A 22,339-nucleotide genomic window follows, 5' to 3' on the forward strand; every position below is an offset into this window, starting at 1 on the left:
TATGCCCCTGTAAACATAAACGATAATTAACTACAGCTATGAAGTTTATGATATCATTTTTTCCCATTGTGGAACAAACATAGATATGGGATTAATAGAATCTTACATGGGTCTGTGAAGTGGACAGGGATATCTCAACCCTCGTGAAAGATTTTGGCCGATCAACCCGAGGCTTGTCGTGGGTTAACGGCCAAAATCTTTCACGAGGGTTGAGCTATCCCTGTCCACTTCAGAAATCCATGTTTGATTCTTTTTCTCCCATACTCAGTAAAAAAAATGACGCAATTCCACTTGGTTTCCAGCTTTTTCATCGCGCCATTATAGCAGGAACGTCGTTATGCGTCAAAATTGATGACGTCATCTACAATACGCGCCGCAGTTACGCCGCATGTATTGATGACGTCAGGTTATTGTCTAGCTCGTGTGAGTTGTCTTACACCCCATGTGTAAGATAGAGATATCTTTTCCCTATCAACCACGTGATGTCCCTGTGAATTATGGGAGAAAAATATATCTTTTGTTTATTTTACAGTATTACAGTTACAAGTTGTATTTGTTACTGGTAGTACTAATGGTGAGTAATGTTCTATTTATATACTTGTCTCGTTTTCAATCTAAAATATGTATGATACGTAGCTACTAACGATCTTGAAAATTTCGATAAATCACACTCTCAATTGGAAACAGGTGATGTTTTATCAAATAATCTGCCCGATATCAAGTTAATTTGCCCGTGTTTATATTGTTGCATAGGTCACCTGCGTAATATAACCTTAAACGATTTTCATTGGTTGACAATTCATTGTGACGTCAAGGCAGAAACAATAATATAACGTCAGGAAAAATCACTTTACTTAACGTTTTACATTTCTTCCCATTTCGTACCGCTGTCATCGAATGCTTGACGTCACGTCATTTTTCTTGAAGTGACATTAATGTTTCTGTCATGACAGATTCAATGGAAATCACTCCAGGTTAATATTTTATACTACTGACATATGAAAAAAAATTATTACACGGGCATTATAACTTGACATCGGGCGATCTAGTAAAACTAGTCTGGCTTAGCTTGCTGCAAATAATATATACGTGGATGTATTGTCATTTGGAGGTTTGTGCATTCTACAGAAACATATCTTCACAATCGTTTTGTGGTATCACTTTAACATTTCATGTTAATGTTTTCTTCAATCGTCCATTAGGAACCCTGTGCTACAACTGCCGAGACGTTTCCCATCCACGGGATTGCTTTAGGTTGACCCGTTGTGGATCACACGAGGTAAGAATTAGACTAGTTTGGTTGTGTTTGAATAACTTCCACAGTCCGGATCATTGATGGAAGAACCTGTCGTGTATGCGGTGTTTTGGGAGACTGTGGCAGGATCCTGTTTGTTTGGGAGACCGCGGTATATCCCTGTTGAATATCTGTGTGATAGTGGATATTTGGTTTAGAAAACTGCGATATGTCACCGTATGTGCCTGTATTTCATTGTGATAGTGAAAGTTTGTCTTGGGAGACTGCGGTATGTTCTTGTTGTATCTTATGGTGATGGTACAAACATTTGTATCATGCTAACTAAATAGAAAAAAAACTGTAGACTGAGCCTAAAACACTTGAAATATGTCGCTAAGCTGTGCATGTATATTAATATTTAACTACGGAGTTCAAGTATTTTTCAAACATTTTTTGGCGGTGACTTAACTTTATTTTAGCCCTCGTGATCTTGAATGAAAGGCATTGCCATTCATATTAACAAGCTCTGTAGCCCTTAATCTCATCAGTTTACAGGTTTAAGTCTCATGACAAGAAGTCGTTTACCGATTTAAGTCTAATTGACACCTAAGACCGTTAAGAAAACTTGCGATTGACCTCTTATTAGTCTCTTGTTCCGCTATAACTTCGGAAGAATTATTTGAATTTTTAGGGGAGTACGTACAGTACTGTACTCTTGACATAAAACATAAACATGTATAGCAACGGAGGTATTGTCCATAGACGAAACAATGACTAATTCATGATTACTGCTTTAGTTTAAATGTATGTAAAGACATAGAGAATACACGGTTAGTATCTTACAATACAAGGTTTATTTTGGTGCGAGACTTAGGAAAGCCGAGATGACGAGGCTTTGCCGAGTCATCTCGGCTTTCCGTGTCGAGCACCAAAATAAAACTTGTATTGTAAGATACTAACCGTGTATTCTGTTTATCCTGCAACCATTATGGCTTTCAAAACGAAAGCAAATTGACAGTTCCTTACTTTGTTTCGCTCGAAGCGAGACGCTTTTTTGATGCGGAGGTAAAGATTCATTCACTTAACCGAATGAGAGTGTACTCCTTTTTACTGCCGTGGGAAATAAATAAGCGCATTCACAAACAGTAACCGTAATTCTATTCAGGGTGATATATCACTGAAAGGAAATGAAAATACTCAAATAACAACCAATACCCATTAAAGAATTACTTAACAATACATACCTTTGTCATGAGCCAAGAAAAAGACGACACCGCCATACGAGATTTTCGATATCGTAAAAATGACGTCATTTCGATGAATGTGACGTCACGTTTTAGCGGGACTGAATGACGTTTCATTCACCGGAAGGTTCAAGTTCTGGGTCAAGTTAGAAAAAGTTCCGTCAGATATGGAACAAATTCACGTGATCGTATTGACGGATAAAGCATATCGTATTGACGGATAAAGCACAAGTTTATCCGGCAGTAGTTATCGGTCAGTATGTGGGACAGTTGCAGGATAAATAGAGAATACATGGTTAGTATCTTACAATACAAGGTTTATTTTGGTGCGAGACTTAGGAAAGCCGAGATGACGAGGCTTTGCCGAGTCATCTCGGCTTTCCGTGTCGAGCACCAAAATAAAACTTGTATTGTAAGATACTAACCGTGTATTCTGTTTATCCTGCAACCATCATGACATTCAAAACAAAAGCAAATTGACAGTTATTTACTTGGTTTTGCTCGAAGCGAGACGCTTCATTGATGCGGAGGTAAAGATTCATTCATTAAACCGAATGAGACTGTACTCCTTTTTACTGCCGTGGGAAATAAAGAAGCGCATTCACAAATAGTATCCGTAATTCTATTCACAGTGATATATCACTGAAACAAAATGAAAATACTCAAAAAACAATAAATATCCATTAAAGAATTACTTTACAATACATACCTTTGCCATGAGCCAAGAAAAAGACGTCACCGCTATACCAGATGTTCGATATCGTAAAAATGACGTCATTCCGATGAATGTGACGTCACGTTTTAGCGGGACTGAATGACGTTTCATTCACCAGAAGGTTCAAGTTCTGGGTCAAGTTTGAAAAAGTTCCGTCAGATATGGAACAAATTCACGTGATCGTATTGACGGATAAAGCATTTCGTATTGACGGATAAAGCACAAGTTTATCCGGCAGTAGTTATCGGTCAGTATGTGGGACAGTTGCAGGGGGGGTCAGTATGTGGGACAGTTGCAGGATAAAGTGTCATACTTCCCTGTATTTTAGGTATGTTCAGTAGACAGATACGCTAGTGACGATGGTATCATAACCTACAATTCCGGCTGCAAATCAAAGGCGGTAAGATATTACATATGTTTTACTATTATCAATACGTTTGTTATCTCCAGCTGTCATTGGACGGACAAAACCAATCTCTCCCATAATTCATTGCGGTCCCAAGATTTCATCTCATTCATCAAGATGGCCAATTGGCAGACATCTTGAATTTTGATAGCCGAAGTTTGCTATTGCTATTTCTCAGAAAGTTCTTAGGGGTCCTGTCTCATATTTCATATATATATTTCTCTAGGAACCTAGTTGTAAACATTGTATTCGACTGATTCGTCAACAAGATGGCCGTTATGCAGCCATCTTGGATTTTGATAGTTGTTTACCACTATTTTATAAGGTCCTGATGTGATCTTCCTCAAATTTCAAATGTGTGATCCCCTTGGACCCTAGTTGTGTATATTGCATTTTGGGACCAATCCGTCAACAAGATGCCGACAGACAGCCATCTTGAATTTTGATAGTTAGTTATCGCTATGTTTCAGAAAGTACTAAAGAGATTTGTATAAAAGTGTGTATGTAGTTTACAGTACTAGTTTATCTGCATCTGCCCGCCTGCCCATTTCTCTGTGTCTATCTTTCACAAATATTCTGTCTCGAATGCCAAATGTAGGATCTCCATGGGCCCTAGTTGCGCAAAGCGCAATTTCCATTTGATAAACAATCATCTGCGATTTTGTCACTTTCTCAGAATGTACTGAACAGGTTTAGCGTCTTCAAATAAAACTAGTCCTGCTTCCTAGTTCTCAGTTCCACATATTCATTTTGGAACAAAGCCAAGTACAACATGGAAAATAGCGGTCATATTGAAAATTAAAATGTGTTTTTGCTTAGCAGTATAAAGATTTTTATTTCCATTGTCTGGCATAGATTATTTTTTAGCAGGCACCACGATCCCTCTTTGATCCTTTGTTTGATCGAGAACGGGATCCTTGTATCTTTACAGACTGCATGTCTTGGACAAATGATAAATCCATATGCTTGTATCATAGAGAAAGTACTTCATTGCCTTCACCTCGTGTAATTTGTTTGATACATCAAGGTGTTGGTAAGGATATGGATATTTAATATTAAAGCTTTGATCTATGCAAAACAGGCTATGTATACTGTGAATTTCACTGGTCGTTTATTTTTGCTATATTCATGTTTTCACTGAAATCTGCAAATTTTAATCACTAGTGAAATATATATCAATTCATTGACTTACTTAAGAAAATTAGTTCAAAGAGATGTAGGAATCGGTGAACGGGATTCTGTGAAAATGCTCTGCGAAATATTGACCCGCGAATTTTAAGTCCTATCTCAACCGGTACACAAAATGTAGAATAGTTTACGGCATATTACAGACTTATCCCCCTTGCGGGAAGGTACAAATTCTGACGATAGTCATTTGTAAGCAAAAGAGGTCATTTTCTTTAAGATTATGACATTAAATTAACACGTTCTTGTTTTGATTTCAGTTTTGCTCCGGCTTCCATTCAAAACGTAAAGAAGAAACCAGTTTTCCAACTAATTATCCCCCTTATGCTTGGGACGCCGTACAGCTCCCAATATGTAGCACGTGCTGCGAGACTGATTTCTGTAACCTAAACTTGTGTGATCCCTCGGCCAACCAAATCAACAGTAAGTCATGACGTCATGAATTCTTGTGTGATATATCACACACACATATTGGCGATTGGAAAAGCATATTTCAAACGTTGCAAATTTCACTTAAGGTTCATGTATAGGCTTTAACCAGTGATATTTTGCAAGCCTACAACTCATTACTGTGGTGCAATTGAACAAAACTAACTTCATTAATTGTTGGTATGTACCCTGGCCAACTGTCAGTCTTACTGTGGATATATAATTTGTGAAGCTGCTTGTAAATTTCAGTAAAATAAGAGAAAAATGTATATTTCTGGAGAAGAAATAGAACTCGTGTAAATTGCATTGATGGCACCAAATAAACATGCTATCGTGTTCAGTAGTGACTATGCCAGGTACTCCAACAGTTTGTTTGGCAAAATCGGACCAGCGAATAGCGCAGGAGCCTATTGTTGTAAATGCAAATGGCTGCTTTAAATGGCGGATTACAAATATAGCATATAAGAAGACATTTTAATTGATACAAGTGCTCCTATATACACTATAAGGTACTCTGAACATGACAAGAAGACTATTTACGAAAAAAAATAGTTAAAATGTGGACTTTGAGGCTCTTTCCAGAAATTTGCATTTTTCTCCCCAAACAGGTCGGTTGAACTATTTTTTTCGTGAAGAGTCTTCTTGTCATGTTCAGAGTACCTTCAATTGAGATGGCTTCTTATATGCGATATTTGTGATCCGCCATTTAGAGCAGCCATTTGCATTTACTACAATAGGCTCCTACGCTATTTGCTGGTCCGATTTTGCCAAACAAACTGTTGGAGTACCTGGCATATTCACAACTGAACACGATGCCATGATTATTTGGTTCCATCAATGCAATTCACACGAGTTCTATGTCTTCTCCAGAAATATACATTTTTCTCATATTTTACTGAATTTTACAAGCAGTTTCACAAATTACATATCCTCAGTAAGACTGACAGTTAGCCAAGGTATATACCAACAATTAAGGAAATTAGTTCTGTTCAATTGCAGCACAGTAATGAGTTTTAGGCTTGCAAAATATCACTGTTTAAAGCCTTTACATGAACCTTAACAGTGTTTCGATATATTGGCAAAGGTTAACTTAAGATTTCTATTATACATGTTATTACATCTCTCTCGACGAAAACAGAGTAAGTCAGCTTAATGCGCTAAAAGTGTTAAGATAAACGGTGTGTGTTGTGTCTATTTACGAAGATGTTAAAGGAAATATAAACAAGTGAGTTGAAAAAGAAAAGAAAAAAAAACCAGCCGAGATTCTAACGGAATTTAAATCAGAGCTAAAAGCTTATTGTGCTAAAAGTGTTATATAAACGGTATCTTTTACACGACCTTTCTTGTTTCTCGGTCTCACGGAGTATTATTTTTTGATAAACAATATATATGTAAATATAATATGATGGCATACATATAATGTACGTATATTTGTGTCATGTATTTACATGATATTTCTTGCTTCTCGGCCTCATTTGATATCATTTCTTTGATAAACAATATATATATATAAATATACTATGTATCAAAGAAACACAATTTAACAAAGCATGCCAATTTATTGACTCGTGCCCTATCCGGGCCTCGAACTCACGATCTACGGCACCCAATCGCCTAGCCAAATGTCTGCGCCTTCTACCACTGCGCCACATCCATATGTTTATATATCCACAAATATACTATGATAACATATACATGTATAAGTATATTTGTATTTACATGATCCTTCTTGTCTCATGTTTATCGCTTATATAGACAATTTGATAATACCTCATCGTGTAACTATGTATTTGTGTTTTGTATTTATGCAAATACATGTATACATACAAATAGAGCCAATCGTGATTAATTCAGAATCATAAGATGTCACCATATCTGGTCATATTGTACTTCTGTAAAACGCTTTATGTTTGCGAATACAATATGTCGTATCTTCGTCAATACTCTGATAAATCTCAATAATAAGTCTGAGTAAGCCTCGGATTCATCCAAATGTATCTTGAAAATAGGCCGCGCTTGAAATACATTCGCTAACAGGTACTCTAACTGACAACCGTTCCTCCACATGCACATAGCTTTTGTTAAGTATTCACGAGCGATTTTAATTAGCTTTCGAATTATCTCGTATAACCTTGTATACAGCAAACATAAATTGGGTAATGGTATTGATACCCTTCTTAATAGTTGTTTAATTGTTTAAAAGTTTTAGCGCTATGCTACCTGTTCCAAAGACAAAGATGTATCTTGGTCTTTAGGTAAAGTAACTTTCATTCGCGGCTACTATATTTCGCGATTTCCATTTTAAATCTTCAAAGTTCACGAAGGTTAAGATGCTTCACCGCTGACAGAGCATAAACGATACTCATCATTTTAACAATAATTGGTGTCTAATCATGTATATATATGTGTCTAATTAACACAAAAAGTAATTTCTAAAATAATTTATTTTACTTTTGGTGTATGTGCTATCAGTACGTCCATATAGGAAGGAATTTTGCTAGGGAAATTTTCGTGATGCACTTAACTATTTTCAATATTTTTTTTAATCTTTTAGTAAAATAAGAAGCTCAAACTTTTTAATGGTGGTAATGGTGTAAAGTAATTAAGTTTTTAAACTGAAGAAAAATACGAAATCGTCTGCTACTTTTTTTGATAGAGGAAACAATACCATATGTCAACGGTGGAGCATCTTTAACATTCGCAGATTTATAATTTGAATAGGGATTCCTATCAATATAAATGAGGATGATATCTATTCATGAAATTCACGGAAGTAATTTGCACACGAAACCAGTTTAGTTACAGTATACAAAATGTTTAGTTTCGTTTTACAATTGCTACATAGTACTTTTCAGATGCTCCACCGCTGACAAATAGTATTTTTTCTCAATAAAACACAGGAACAGACGAATTAATTAGTATTTTTCTTCAGTTACAAAAGTTACTTACTTTACACCATTACCATCATTGAAAAGTTTAGCTTCTAATTTTATTTCAAGATAAAAATATTAAAAATAATTAATTGCGTTCCGAAAAAATCCGTGGTACTATATTCGGTATGGAAGTACTGATTGCGCATTCACCATGCGTTGGTGTGAATTAGACACATATATGCATGATTAAACACCAATTAGTTCGGCGGTTGAACATCTTTAACTCTTAACCTTGATATTTGCATTGCTGATGACATCAATACATTGTATCTAATATTCTATAATGAGACTGAATAGGCTTGGTAACAATCACAGTGACAAGATGTTTAAGGAAAACAGTAGTTAACAATACAAATGAGTTATTCTGGCTTAATTGTTAACAGCCGTGGTCATTTAAAGACGTGACAGGTTGGTTGGTGACAGAAAACCAGAGTTCCCGAAGAAAAATCACTGTCATGTCATATTATGTTTTCGCACCAACAGATAACCTGAAACGGTGTCTACACTGCACAGGGATCGACGACCCTACCAACTGTGAGACTGTGACTACATGTACAGCGGACGAGGTCAATATTTTATGATTCTTCAAAATTTATTTGAGCACAATTTGTCGTTTAGGTACAACATAAATATTGAATTTGAGATACAATGCCGGAATATAGCGATTACGTACAGACTACACACAGTAGTATGGTATGTGTCCTTGTGGTGTAGCCGATAACGTATTGAAGATATCATGTAATATGCCTGACTTATCCCATGTAATATATTTTTTTCATGTGTCACTAGTGTATAACTTGGGAACAGAATCAAGAAGCAGTCCTAGACATAAGTGTTAGCCAGTCAAAAATGACGTAACGTTTTGTAACATCATTTGTCAAAACTTTACACTGTTTCATGATCATGGGGCCTGGAACGCTTTTCATTGTCTGGAAATCTATTTTGACGTCATGACCTGACGTCAGCAAGCCATGACGTCATGGAAGGATTCGAGGACGTCGTGACAAATTGGCAGATGTTCGCAACTCATTTTGACATTGAGATTCTTTAAAATATATATAGCTTGAATTATGTGATAAAAAGGTATGTGAAATGAGTGTGCATTTCATATGAAATTATATGAAACTTGTCTCAAAGATTTTATGTTTACTCTCCAAGGCTCGCGAAAAAAATGAGCACTCAGTACAAGCAGACTTTTTTTCACATAAATGAAACAACGTCATCTAGAGACGGAAACTTTTTATCACATAATTCCAACAATCTACATTCAAGACTTGCAGGTTCACATGTAAGTCATCCTCGATTATCTAGGGTTTCTATCTCTGGCGCAATATCCACCCCTGGACTATTTCACAGCAAAACCAAAGGCAACGGGAGACAGGTAATATTATCTTTCATGTACATCAAAAGAATCGAACAACGGTACACTGTAGTTGATTGTGTCGCTATAAAGTTCTGTGTCGTTGTCTTTATACATTTCAATGGAGTTCTCTGCAGACCTGTCATTGGTTTTTCTTTCTTATGAACTGCCTTTAGTGTTACCATGATATAGTCCAGAGAAGGATATAACGTCAGTTATAGTAACCCTTCGGGTATCGAGGAAGCATATAAGTATGTACCTCATTATTTAACCATTAGTTTAATGTTTGTATCCAGACTTGCTACACTCAGAAACAACTCAATGTAAATGGAGAAATTAGGTACTCTCTCGGCTGCCGTCATCAAACGGTAAGTACGCTTCCACTTTGCCATTTTGTAATAATTGTTCTTACTAAATCTTACTTTAAACTTGGCCGATTATTTTTGTATATAAAAATACGATATATGGCGCGAAAAACGCATTTTAGTGACGCACAATAAAGACAATGACGTCATAAATTAATCTAGAAATTGGAATTGATTTGGTACCTTGATGGAAAACCAAAATCGTATATTGAAACTATGTTATTGTATCAAACAAATGGGAAAAAATATAATAATTTTGTTATTTCCAAATTTGATCGGGTTATGAAAAATGTCAAATGTGCTTTGCTATTTTTTACGAGAATCCGCTATTGGTTTCACTTCGTGTACAAGTAATGTTTTCCATACCTATCGAGGTAACCAAGCATAGTACATTCAAAACAGAACACTAGGAACACAGATAAACATTACTTAAGTGGAAATAGTATGTATTAGTTCAATAATTGTCAACATGCATAATAACAACTGCACACGTTGAAGCAGTATTTTTAACCTATACTGTTCTCTTTATAAAGTGTTCAAACGTTTAAAAGATCGGCCGTGTTTTCTTTCTAGAGCATATCTAAAATAAATTTAAGAATGCATTAACTCACTCACCCCCTGGAGACACATTTAGACTCGTCTAAATCAAAGACTAGACCAGTCCATTATAAAATGTCAGGGGTGGAATTGAGTTTAAATTTACCACATTGCTGTGCCCAGGTGTGTGACGCAGTGGCTACCTCTAGTTTGCTGATTGGGAGGAACGTACGAGGGAGTGACTTCTGTCTACAATGTTGTAACACGACCAATTGTAACGGCAAACTGTGTCGCGAGGGTAAGTCAACCAGCTAATGTTTTAGAAAGCCAAATCACGTGAACATTTTCACCAGTGGTATATTACAAAAAATTACCCATGTGTCACGTTGGTAATGTATCATTTATTTGCATATTACAGTAAACTGCCTTTGCGAGTAGATATTGTTTGTGACGTCATGTGTATGCGAGCGGTACGCCAAACTAACGACGTGAATTGCACCCACAAAATAGTGACGCCAAAATGGATACCTATCCGCTAGGGAGATAACTCTGTAATATACAAAGCAGGAATAAGTCACTTACTGAAGTTATAGTAATGAGGAACTGGCAGTCAACCAATCCAATATATCTTATTTTAAATAGTAAGTATGACTCAAAGGACTGACAGTCAATTAAACGTAACATTATAGCCAATTAGATATATGTTCCAATAATAATGCTATTGAGAAAAGACAATATCACATCAATAAGGCAATCCTTCTGTGTGGTAGCATGGATGTAACAATATAACATTGGCACTTAATCATAATCTGTCTTTGTATATTATCTCATCAATATATTATCCATCGTGACGTCATTACTTTATGAGCGAAACTAACGTCATTTTTTTCGCTCGTAAGCACATGACGTCATACTCAATACTTACCCTTTATTGCTGATAATTCTGTAATATGCAATTACAGAATATATACAGGACAAATTTCACCTTAGATATTAAACAAACTGTACTCTTTCCGTCATCATTCCTCTTGTGGTACGTGGTATATTTTGATTGACAGGTCCAATGATTACCACTCCGCCGACTACCACTCCCGTCCCCGACACGTGTACAGAGGGACCCCAGTGTCCATATCTCACGAGCACATTTAACCTTTGTGAGGACCCCACCTCGGCCAGACAAATCTGCCCGGTCTCCTGTGAAGTTTGTAAACCACGAACCCTCGCCCCTACCCCTGCTTGTGAGGACAGTCCGGAGTGTGGAGTGCTGGCTTTACATTTCACCAGCACTATGTGTAACGAGGAGCACACGCGGACAGTTTTATGTCCACAGACCTGTCAGGCTTGTGGACAGGTGGAGCAAACCACCAGCACCACATCTACAACTACCACTCCAACAACTACTACCACTCCAACCACCACTCCAACCACCCCCACAACTACCACCACTCCATCTGCAACCTCTGCTACTATGGGACCTCCCAGCCTGGGCTGTATGGATAGTCCTACTTGTGCACATTTGCTAACTTTCCTTGATATATGTAGTGATTCACATTCAGCAAAGGAAATATGTCCATACTCCTGCAAGATGTGCACACCAACTGCCCGTCCGGTTCTAACAACCAAACCCACCCACACAACCAAGCTACCATTTCTTTGCCAGGATGATGTCGACTGTGAAACGTTGCAGACGAATTTAAACATTTGTGTGTCTGACGTTTCCTCAAGTGCCCCTATCTGTCCAATTCTGTGTGGTCTATGTGACATCGGAGGTGATGGGAATAGTCATTGGGTAGAATTTGCTCCATCGAACAATACCAGAAAGTCGACAACCTTGGCTGCACATGCGTGTGTTGACCTAGATGACTCCTGTCCAAAATTGAAAGAGGTATTTAACCTGTGTGAGGACAATGGCCTGATAGAACAATTTGGCTGCTACAAGACCTGCTCCAGATGCGGTAGGTATGTTCGTCCAGACTAAAGGTTTATATGGAAAGTATTCCCTTGCTGCATTATTATGTAAACTTTTTTTTCGTGGTAACTTGATTTTGCGAGTGAAAATAGTTAAAATGTTCTACTGTGTACTTGTGCCTAGCACCATTTCGTGACATGGTTTCTACATACCACATACGCGAAATTCAATCGCACGCGAAAACGAGTAGGTTAACAGTGGTCATGAAAGAGGATCTTTACATATATGCATTGTCAATTAAAACATAAAAAAAACATTAACTGATGTGGATTGGATACATATATAAATCCAACATACAAAACATTCTGAGGGTTCAGCACGATAAGCTGAAAAAACTCGAACTATAACCCACATTCCTTACTATTATTGGTTGTTTGCGATTGTTCTTTGGTCCGACTGTGTATATCAATGACAATATTATTATGTGCGATAACTAATGTTAAAGATGCTCAAACGCCGACAGAGTATAAATGGTATTCATCATTTGAACAATAATTGGTGTTTAATCGTGTATATATATGTCTAGTTAACACAAAAAAAATAATATTAAATAATTTGTTTTGCATTTGGTGCATGCGTAATCAGTACTTCATTCAATATAGGATATAGTGCCACGGAATTTTTTCGGGATGCAATTAACTATTTTTCATATTTTGAAGTTGATGTAAAATTGGAAGCTCAAACTTCTCAAAGGTGGTAATAGTGTACTAAATCGTCTCCTTCTGTTTTTGATAGTGAAAAAATACCATTTGTCAGCAGTGGAGCATCTTTAATATAACGAATCCACTTTATATGGTCTCCCATCGGGAACATGCTGTTTGGTTCTGTCCTTTGGCTATGTCGCACCTCTGCGGCTCTCTCACATGTGGATATTAAGGATAAGAATATCCTTCCCTCTTGATCACAAAATTTGGTAAAACCCTCGGCTTTTATTCTACTAAAGGGTCATACGATATAGTAAAACCCTCGGCTTTTATTCTACTAAAGGGTCATACGATATAGTAAAACCCTCGGCTTTTATTCTACTGGAAGGTCATACGATATAGTAAAACCCTCGGCTTTTATTCCACTAAAGGGTCATACGATATAGTAAAACCCTCGGCTTTTATTCTACTGGAAGGTCATACGATATAGTAAAACCCTCGGCTTTTATTCTACTAAAGGGTCATGCGATATAGTAAAACCCTCGGCTTTTATTCTACTGGAAGGTCATACGATATAGTAAAACCCTCGGCTTTTATTCTGCTGGAAGGTCATACGATATAGTAAAACCCTCGGCTTTTATTCTGCTAAAGGGTCATACGATATAGTAAAACCCTCGGCTTTTATTCTACTAAAGGGTCATACGATATAGTAAAACCCTCGGCTTTTATTCTACTAAAGGGTCATACGATATAGTAAAACCCTCGGCTTTTATTCTACTAAAGGGTCATACGATATAGTAAAACCCTCGGCTTTTATTCCACTAAAGGGTCATACGATATAGTAAAACCCTCGGCTTTTATTCTACTGGAAGGTCATACGATATAGTAAAACCCTCGGCTTTTATTCTACAAGGTCATACGATATAGTAAAACCCTCGGCTTTTATTCTACTGGAAGGTCATACGATATAGTAAAACCCTCGGCTTTTATTCTACTAAAGGGTCATACGATATAGTAAAACCCTCGGCTTTTATTCTACTGGAAGGTCATACGATATAGTAAAACCCTCGGCTTTTATTCTACTGGAAGGTCATACGATATAGTAAAACCCTCGGCTTTTATTCTACTGGATAGTAAAACCTCGGTCATACGATACGATATAGTAAAACCCTCGGCTTTTATTCTACTGGAAGGTCATACGATATAGTAAAACCCTCGGCTTTTATTCTACTGGAAGGTCATACGATATAGTAAAACCCTCGGCTTTTATTCTACTAAAGGGTCATACGATATAGTAAAACCCTCGGCTTTTATTCCACTAAAGGGTCATACGATATAGTAAAACCCTCGGCTTTTATTCTACTGGAAGGTCATACGATATAGTAAAACCCTCGGCTTTTATTCTACTAAAGGGTCATACGATATAGTAAAACCCTCGGCTTTTATTCTACTGGAAGGTCATACGATATAGTAAAACCCTCGGCTTTTATTCCACTAAAGGGTCATACGATATAGTAAAACCCTCGGCTTTTATTCTACTAAAGGGTCATACGATATAGTAAAACCCTCGGCTTTTATTCTACTAAAGGGTCATACGATATAGTAAAACCCTCGGCTTTTATTCTACTGGAAGGTCATACGATATAGTAAAACCCTCGGCTTTTATTCTTCTAAAGGGTCATACGATATAGTAAAACCCTCGGCTTTTATTCTACTGGAAGGTCATACGATATAGTAAAACCCTCGGCTTTTATTCTACTAAAGGGTCATACGATATAGTAAAACCCTCGGCTTTTATTCTACTAAAGGGTCATACGATATAGTAAAACCCTCGGCTTTTATTCCACTAAAGGGTCATACGATATAGTAAAACCCTCGGCTTTTATTCTACTGGAAGGTCATACGATATAGTAAAACCCTCGGCTTTTATTCTACTGGAAGGTCATACGATATAGTAAAACCCTCGGCTTTTATTCTACTAAAGGGTCATACGATATAGTAAAACCCTCGGCTTTTATTCTACTGGAAGGTCATACGATATAGTAAAACCCTCGGCTTTTATTCTACTGGAAGGTCATACGATATAGTAAAACCCTCGGCTTTTATTCTACTGAGTCATACGATATAAACCTCGGCTTTTATTCTACTGGAAGGTCATACGATATAGTAAAACCCTCGGCTTTTATTCTACTGGAAGGTCATACGATATAGTAAAACCCTCGGCTTTTATTCTACTGGAAGGTCATACGATATAGTAAAACCCTCGGCTTTTATTCTACTAAAGGGTCATACGATATAGTAAAACCCTCGGCTTTTATTCTACTGGAAGGTCATACGATATAGTAAAACCCTCGGCTTTTATTCTACTGGAAGGTCATACGATATAGTAAAACCCTCGGCTTTTATTCTACTAAAGGGTCATACGATATAGTAAAACCCTCGGCTTTTATTCTACTAAAGGGTCATACGATATAGTAAAACCCTCGGCTTTTATTTCCACTAAAGGGTCATACGATATAGTAAAACCCCCGGCTTTTATTCTACTAAAGGGTCATACGATATAGTAAAACCCTCGGCTTTTATTCTACTAAAGGGTCATACGATATAGTAAAACCCTCGGCTTTTATTCTACTAAAGGGTCATACGATATAGTAAAACCCTCGGCTTTTATTCTACTAAAGGGTCATACGATATAGTAAAACCCTCGGCTTTTATTCTACTGGAAGGTCATACGATATAGTAAAACCCTCGGCTTTTATTCTACTAAAGGGTCATACGATATAGTAAAACCCTCGGCTTTTATTCTACTAAAGGGTCATACGATATAGTAAAACCCTCGGCTTTTATTCTACTAAAGGGTCATACGATATAGTAAAACCCTCGGCTTTTATTCTACTAAAGGGTCATACGATATAGTAAAACCCTCGGCTTTTATTCTACTAAAGGGTCATACGATATAGTAAAACCCTCGGCTTTTATTCTATTACGATAGTAAAATCGGCTTTATACTAAGGGTCATACGATATAGTAAAACCCTCGGCTTTTATTCTCTAAAGGGTCATACGATATAGTAAAACCCTCGGCTTTTATTCTACTAAAGGGTCATACGATATAGTAAAACCCTCGGCTTTTATTCACTAAAGGGTCATACGATATAGTAAAACCCTCGGCTTTTATTCTTCTAAAGGGTCATACGATATAGTAAAACCCTCGGCTTTTATTCTACTAAAGGGTCATACGATATAGTAAAACCCTCGGCTTTTATTCTACTAAAGGGTCATACGATATAGTAAAACCCTCGGCTTTTATTCTTCTAAAGGGTCATACGATATAGTAAAACCCTCGGCTTTTATTCTACTAAAGGGTCATACGATATAGTAAAACCCTCCGGCTTTTATTCTACTAAAGGTCATACGATATAGTAAAACCTCGGCTTTTATTCTACTAAAGGGTCATACGATATAGTAAAACCCTCGGCTTTTATTCTACTAAAGGGTCATACGATATAGTAAAACCCTCGGCTTTTATTCTACTAAAGGGTCATACGATATAGTAAAACCCTCGGCTTTTATTCTACTAAAGGGTCATACGATATAGTAAAACCCTCGGCTTTTATTCTACTGGAAGGTCATACGATATAGTAAAACCCTCGGCTTTTATTCTACTAAAGGGTCATACGATATAGTAAAACCCTCGGCTTTTATTCTACTAAAGGGTCATACGATATAGTAAAACCCTCGGCTTTTATTCTACTAAAGGGTCATACGATATAGTAAAACCCTCGGCTTTTATTCTACTAAAGGGTCATACGATATAGTAAAACCCTCGGCTTTTATTCTACTGGAAGGTCATACGATATAGTAAAACCCTCGGCTTTTATTCTACTAAAGGGTCATACGATATAGTAAAACCCTCGGCTTTTATTCTACTGGAAGGTCATACGATATAGTAAAACCCTCGGCTTTTATTCTCTATGACCCGTAAGGTCATACGATATAGTAAAACCCTCGGCTTTTATTCTACTGGAAGGTCATACGATATAGTAAAACCCTCGGCTTTTATTCTACTAAAGGGTCATACGATATAGTAAAACCCTCGGCTTTTATTCTACTGGAAGGTCATACGATATAGTAAAACCCTCGGCTTTTATTCTACTAAAGGGTCATACGATATAGTAAAACCCTCGGCTTTTATTCTACTGGAAGGTCATACGATATAGTAAAACCCTCGGCTTTTATTCTACTGGAAGGTCATACGATATAGTAAAACCCTCGGCTTTTATTCTACTGGAAGGTCATACGATATAGTAAAACCCTCGGCTTTTATTCTACTGGAAGGTCATACGATATAGTAAAACCCTCGGCTTTTATTCTACTGGAAGGTCATACGATATAGTAAAACCCTCGGCTTTTATTCTACTAAAGGGTCATACGATATAGTAAAACCCTCGGCTTTTATTCTACTAAAGGGTCATACGATATAGTAAAACCCTCGGCTTTTATTCTACTAAAGGGTCATACGATATAGTAAAACCCTCGGCTTTTATTCTACTAAGGGTCATACGATATAGTAAAACCCTCGGCTTTTATTCTACTAAAGGGTCATACGATATAGTAAAACCCTCGGCTTTTATTCTACTAAAGGGTCATACGATATAGTAAAACCCTCGGCTTTTATTCTTCTAAAGGGTCATACGATATAGTAAAACCCTCGGCTTTTATTCTACTAAGGGTCATACGATATAGTAAAACCCTCGGCTTTTATTCTACTAAAGGGTCATACGATATAGTAAAACCCTCGGCTTTTATTCTACTGGAAGGTCATACGATATAGTAAAACCCTCGGCTTTTATTCTACTGGAAGGTCATACGATATAGTAAAACCCTCGGCTTTTATTCTACTGGAAGGTCATACGATATAGTAAAACCCTCGGCTTTTATTCTACTGGAAGGTCATACGATATAGTAAAACCCTCGGCTTTCTATCTACTGGAAGGTCATACGATATAGTAAAACCCTCGGCTTTTATTCTACTAAAGGGTCATACGATATAGTAAAACCCTCGGCTTTTATTCCACTAAAGGGTCATACGATATAGTAAAACCCTCGGCTTTTATTCTACTAAAGGGTCATACGATATAGTAAAACCCTCGGCTTTTATTCTACTGGAAGGTCATACGATATAGTAAAACCCTCGGCTTTTATTCTACTGGAAGGTCATACGATATAGTAAAACCCTCGGCTTTTATTCCACTAAAGGGTCATACGATATAGTAAAACCCTCGGCTTTTATTCTACTAAAGGGTCATACGATATAGTAAAACTCTCGGCTTTTATTCTACTGGAAGGTCATACGATATAGTAAAACCCTCGGCTTTTATTCTTCTAAAGGGTCATACGATATAGTAAAACCCTCGGCTTTTATTCTACTAAAGGGTCATACGATATAGTAAAACCCTCGGCTTTTATTCTTCTAAAGGGTCATACGATATAGTAAAACCCTCGGCTTTTATTCTACTAAAGGGTCATACGATATAGTAAAACCCTCGGCTTTTATTCTACTAAAGGGTCATACGATATAGTAAAACACTCGGCTTTTATTCTTCTAAAGGGTCATACGATATAGTAAAACCCTCGGCTTTTATTCTTCTAAAGGGTCATACGATATAGTAAAACCCTCGGCTTTTATTCTTCTAAAGGGTCATACGATATAGTAAAACCCTCGGCTTTTATTCTACTGGAAGGTCATACGATATAGTAAAACCCTCAGCTTTTATTCTACTGGAAGGTCATACGATATAGTAGAACGCGAGGCTTTTATTCTACTGGAAGGTCATACGATATAGTAGAACGCGAGGCTTTTATTCTACTGGAAGGTCATACGATATAGTAGAACGCGAGGCTTTTATTCTACTGGAAGGTCATACGATATAGTAGAACCCTCGGCTTTTATTCTACTAAAGGGTCATACGATATAGTAAAACCCTCGGCTTTTATTCTACTGGAAGGTCATACGATATAGTAAAACGCGAGGCTTTTATTCTACTGGAAGGTCATACGATATAGTAGAACGCGAGGCTTTTATTCTACTGGAAGGTCATACGATATAGTAAAACGCGAGGCTTTTATTCTACTGGAAGGTCATACGATATAGTAGAACGCGAGGCTTTTATTCTACTAAAGGGTCATACGATATAGTAGAACCCTCGGCTTTTATTCTACTAAAGGGTCATACGATATAGTAAAACCCTCGGCTTTTATTCTACTAAAGGGTCATACGATATAGTAAAACCCTCGGCTTTTATTCTACTAAAGGGTCATACGATATAGTAGAACGCGAGGCTTTTATTCTACTAAAGGGTCATACGATATAGTAGAACGCGAGGCTTTTATTCTACTAAAGGGTCATACGATATAGTAGAACGCGAGGCTTTTATTCTACTAAAGGGTCATACGATATAGTAAAACACTCGGCTTTTATTCTACTAAAGGGTCATACGATATAGTAAAACCCTCGGCTTTTATTCTACTAAAGGGTCATACGATATAGTAAAACCCTCGGCTTTTATTCTACTGGAAGGTCATACGATATAGTAGAACGCGAGGCTTTTATTCTACTGGAAGGTCATACGATATAGTAGAACGCGAGGCTTTTATTCTACTGGAAGGTCATACGATATAGTAGAACGCGAGGCTTTTATTCTACTGGAAGGTCATACGATATAGTAGAACCCTCGGCTTTTATTCTACTGGAAGGTCATACGATATAGTAAAACGCGAGGCTTTTATTCTACTGGAAGGTCATACGATATAGTAAAACGCGAGGCTTTTATTCTACTGGAAGGTCATACGATATAGTAGAACCCTCGGCTTTTATTCTATCTACTAAAGGGTCATACGATATAGTAAAACCCTCGGCTTTTATTCTACTAAAGGGTCATACGATATAGTAAAACCCTCGGCTTTTATTCTACTAAAGGGTCATACGATATAGTAGAACGCGAGGCTTTTATTCTACTGGAAGGTCATACGATATAGTAGAACGCGAGGCTTTTATTCTACTGGAAGGTCATACGATATAGTAGAACGCGAGGCTTTTATTCTACTGGAAGGTCATACGATATAGTAGAACGCGAGGCTTTTATTCCACTAAAGGGTCATACGATATAGTAGAACGCGAGGCTTTTTTTCTACTGGAAGGTCATACGATATAGTAGAACGCGAGGCTTTTATTCTACTGAAAGGTCATACGATATAGTAGAACGCGAGGCTTTTATTCTACTGGAAGGTCATACGATATAGTAAAACCCTAGGCTTTTATTCTACTGGAAGGTCATACGATATAGTAAAACCCTCGGCTTTTATTCTACTGGAAGGTCATACGATATAGTAGAACGCGAGGCTTTTATTCTACTGGAAGGTCATACGATATAGTAGAACGCGAGGCTTTTATTCTACTGGAAGGTCATACGATATAGTAGAACGCGAGGCTTTTATTCTACTGAAGGGTCATACGATATAGTAGAACGCGAGGCTTTTATTCCACTAAAGGGTCATACGATATAGTAGAACGCGAGGCTTGTTTTTCTGAATGTAGAATATTCCCGTCCTTCATATTTATATGAAAGTAGTTTTCCCTCATACCTCGACGTGGTATTTTAATTTTACAGTTATGATCACCCGCCGTTTTATGACAATTGTCTGATATTTTAAACGCAAATAATTTGGTTTGCATTGTTTAAACTAAAACAGAATAGTTTCTAAACTTAACGTGACCATTCACCGAGAAAATAGTGATTTGTTTACGCAGTGATGTCACGAAGTTGTATTGCACGGGTAGTCATGTATGAAATAACTTAGGTATGGGGGAAAATACATCATATTACATTTTGATGTTGTTTGTTACACTAAGCGTTTGGCATTATTTTTGATGGTGCAAAATCACACAGGAAGCACCGCAATCTCCCAAAACTCATAATTGCATTAAACATATAGGGGTAACGTTCTTGTTAAATTACCTTAGTTGTTTGAAAAAGAAATCTTACGTAGATTGATATTGTATAATGGTTACTATATAAACATGTATGAAGATTAGCCGTACATAAACACTAAATGCTGAGTTCTACAGATGAAAATATGTAAACATTGATCTGAAATTGAAATGTAGAAGTTTTACAGATATCTCACTACTTCCGCCGACCACTCCTCCAGCGCAGTTTCACACTAATCACCAGGTTAACCCTAACGAAACGTTATCGACGCCTTCCAAACTAAACAGCGACACAGAAATGACGACAAAATCGACAAAAATGCTTATCTCTACATTTTCACCGAAGACATCGACGACCGAAAAATCTACAACGGCAACGACTACAAAGCCGCATACGACGAAAGCTACGACGCAGGAACGACAACCGAAAAACCTAGGACGCCAATGACTACAAGGTCGGTTCAGACAACACACCATCACAATCATCATACGCATGCGATAAAGACTACGACGCAGAAACCACACCACCATACACATGCGCCACCTACGATTTCGACAAGTGTAACGCACCATTCCCTCCACCACACGCACTCGCCAAGAACGACAACTCCGAGAAGCCATAACAACCACGACCATACCTCCAATCACTACCACCACCATCACTGTGATGATATATCGACCAGGTGTCACTCAAACGTGTACCTGCACCAAATGGTCATATGTACGCACTATAGACATTGGTGTCAGAAATCGTGCAATGCATGCTAAACTACTAGACCAATGTTTCGGACCTATTTCTTCAGTGTCCGTTTGTAAAATAACAGCTTTATCAGGAGGAAAATTTCTCACTGAGACAATTCTGTATTTGCATAATAGTTATCTGCCTTTGTGGGAAGTTATTGGATGTGACGTCATATGTTTGTCAGCGTAACGTCATACCTTTGAGAGTAAAAACGACGTGAATTTTACTCACAAAATAATGACGTTACAATGGATACATACCCAACGGGGCAGATAACTCTGTAATATGCAAAGACCAAATATCTTTATAGAGTCCGCTTGTAGAAACAAGTCAATGAGGAAGGAAAATGACAGAAAATGATGTTATTGAAATATCCAAAGATTGGGGAAATCTCAGTCCTCAATGCGTAAATTAGAAGCAGCCTCAGATATATTTCCTTGGAAAACTGCTATACATCGGAGTTGTTCTTGTACACCCTTTAGTTGGTTAAGATGAAGTAGAAATACAAATATTGTTTGTAAACAGTGATATTAAAACTACTTATTCGAACCTTGTTTCATTGTTCATGATACATATGCATGAATCAA

At 37.3% G+C, this 22,339-nt stretch overlaps 1 protein-coding gene across 1 annotated transcript; it reads left to right on the forward strand.

Moving 5' to 3' along the window:
- Nucleotides 1–946: 946 nt before the first annotated feature.
- On the forward strand, nt 947–22,301 carry LOC138305825 (protein psiQ-like). Its single transcript, XM_069246090.1, has 9 exons — nt 947–974; nt 1,203–1,279; nt 3,522–3,593; nt 5,045–5,207; nt 8,630–8,712; nt 9,803–9,874; nt 10,592–10,706; nt 11,467–12,363; nt 21,199–22,301. The coding sequence occupies exons 1-9, from the start codon at nt 947–949 to the stop codon at nt 21,456–21,458; spliced, it is 1,767 nt and encodes a 588-aa protein (XP_069102191.1). The 3' UTR covers nt 21,459–22,301.
- The last annotated feature ends 38 nt before the right edge of the window (nt 22,302–22,339 follow it).

Source organism: Argopecten irradians, chromosome 13, assembly GCF_041381155.1.
Source record: "Argopecten irradians isolate NY chromosome 13, Ai_NY, whole genome shotgun sequence".
In the NCBI taxonomy this organism is placed as follows: domain Eukaryota; kingdom Metazoa; phylum Mollusca; class Bivalvia; order Pectinida; family Pectinidae; genus Argopecten; species Argopecten irradians.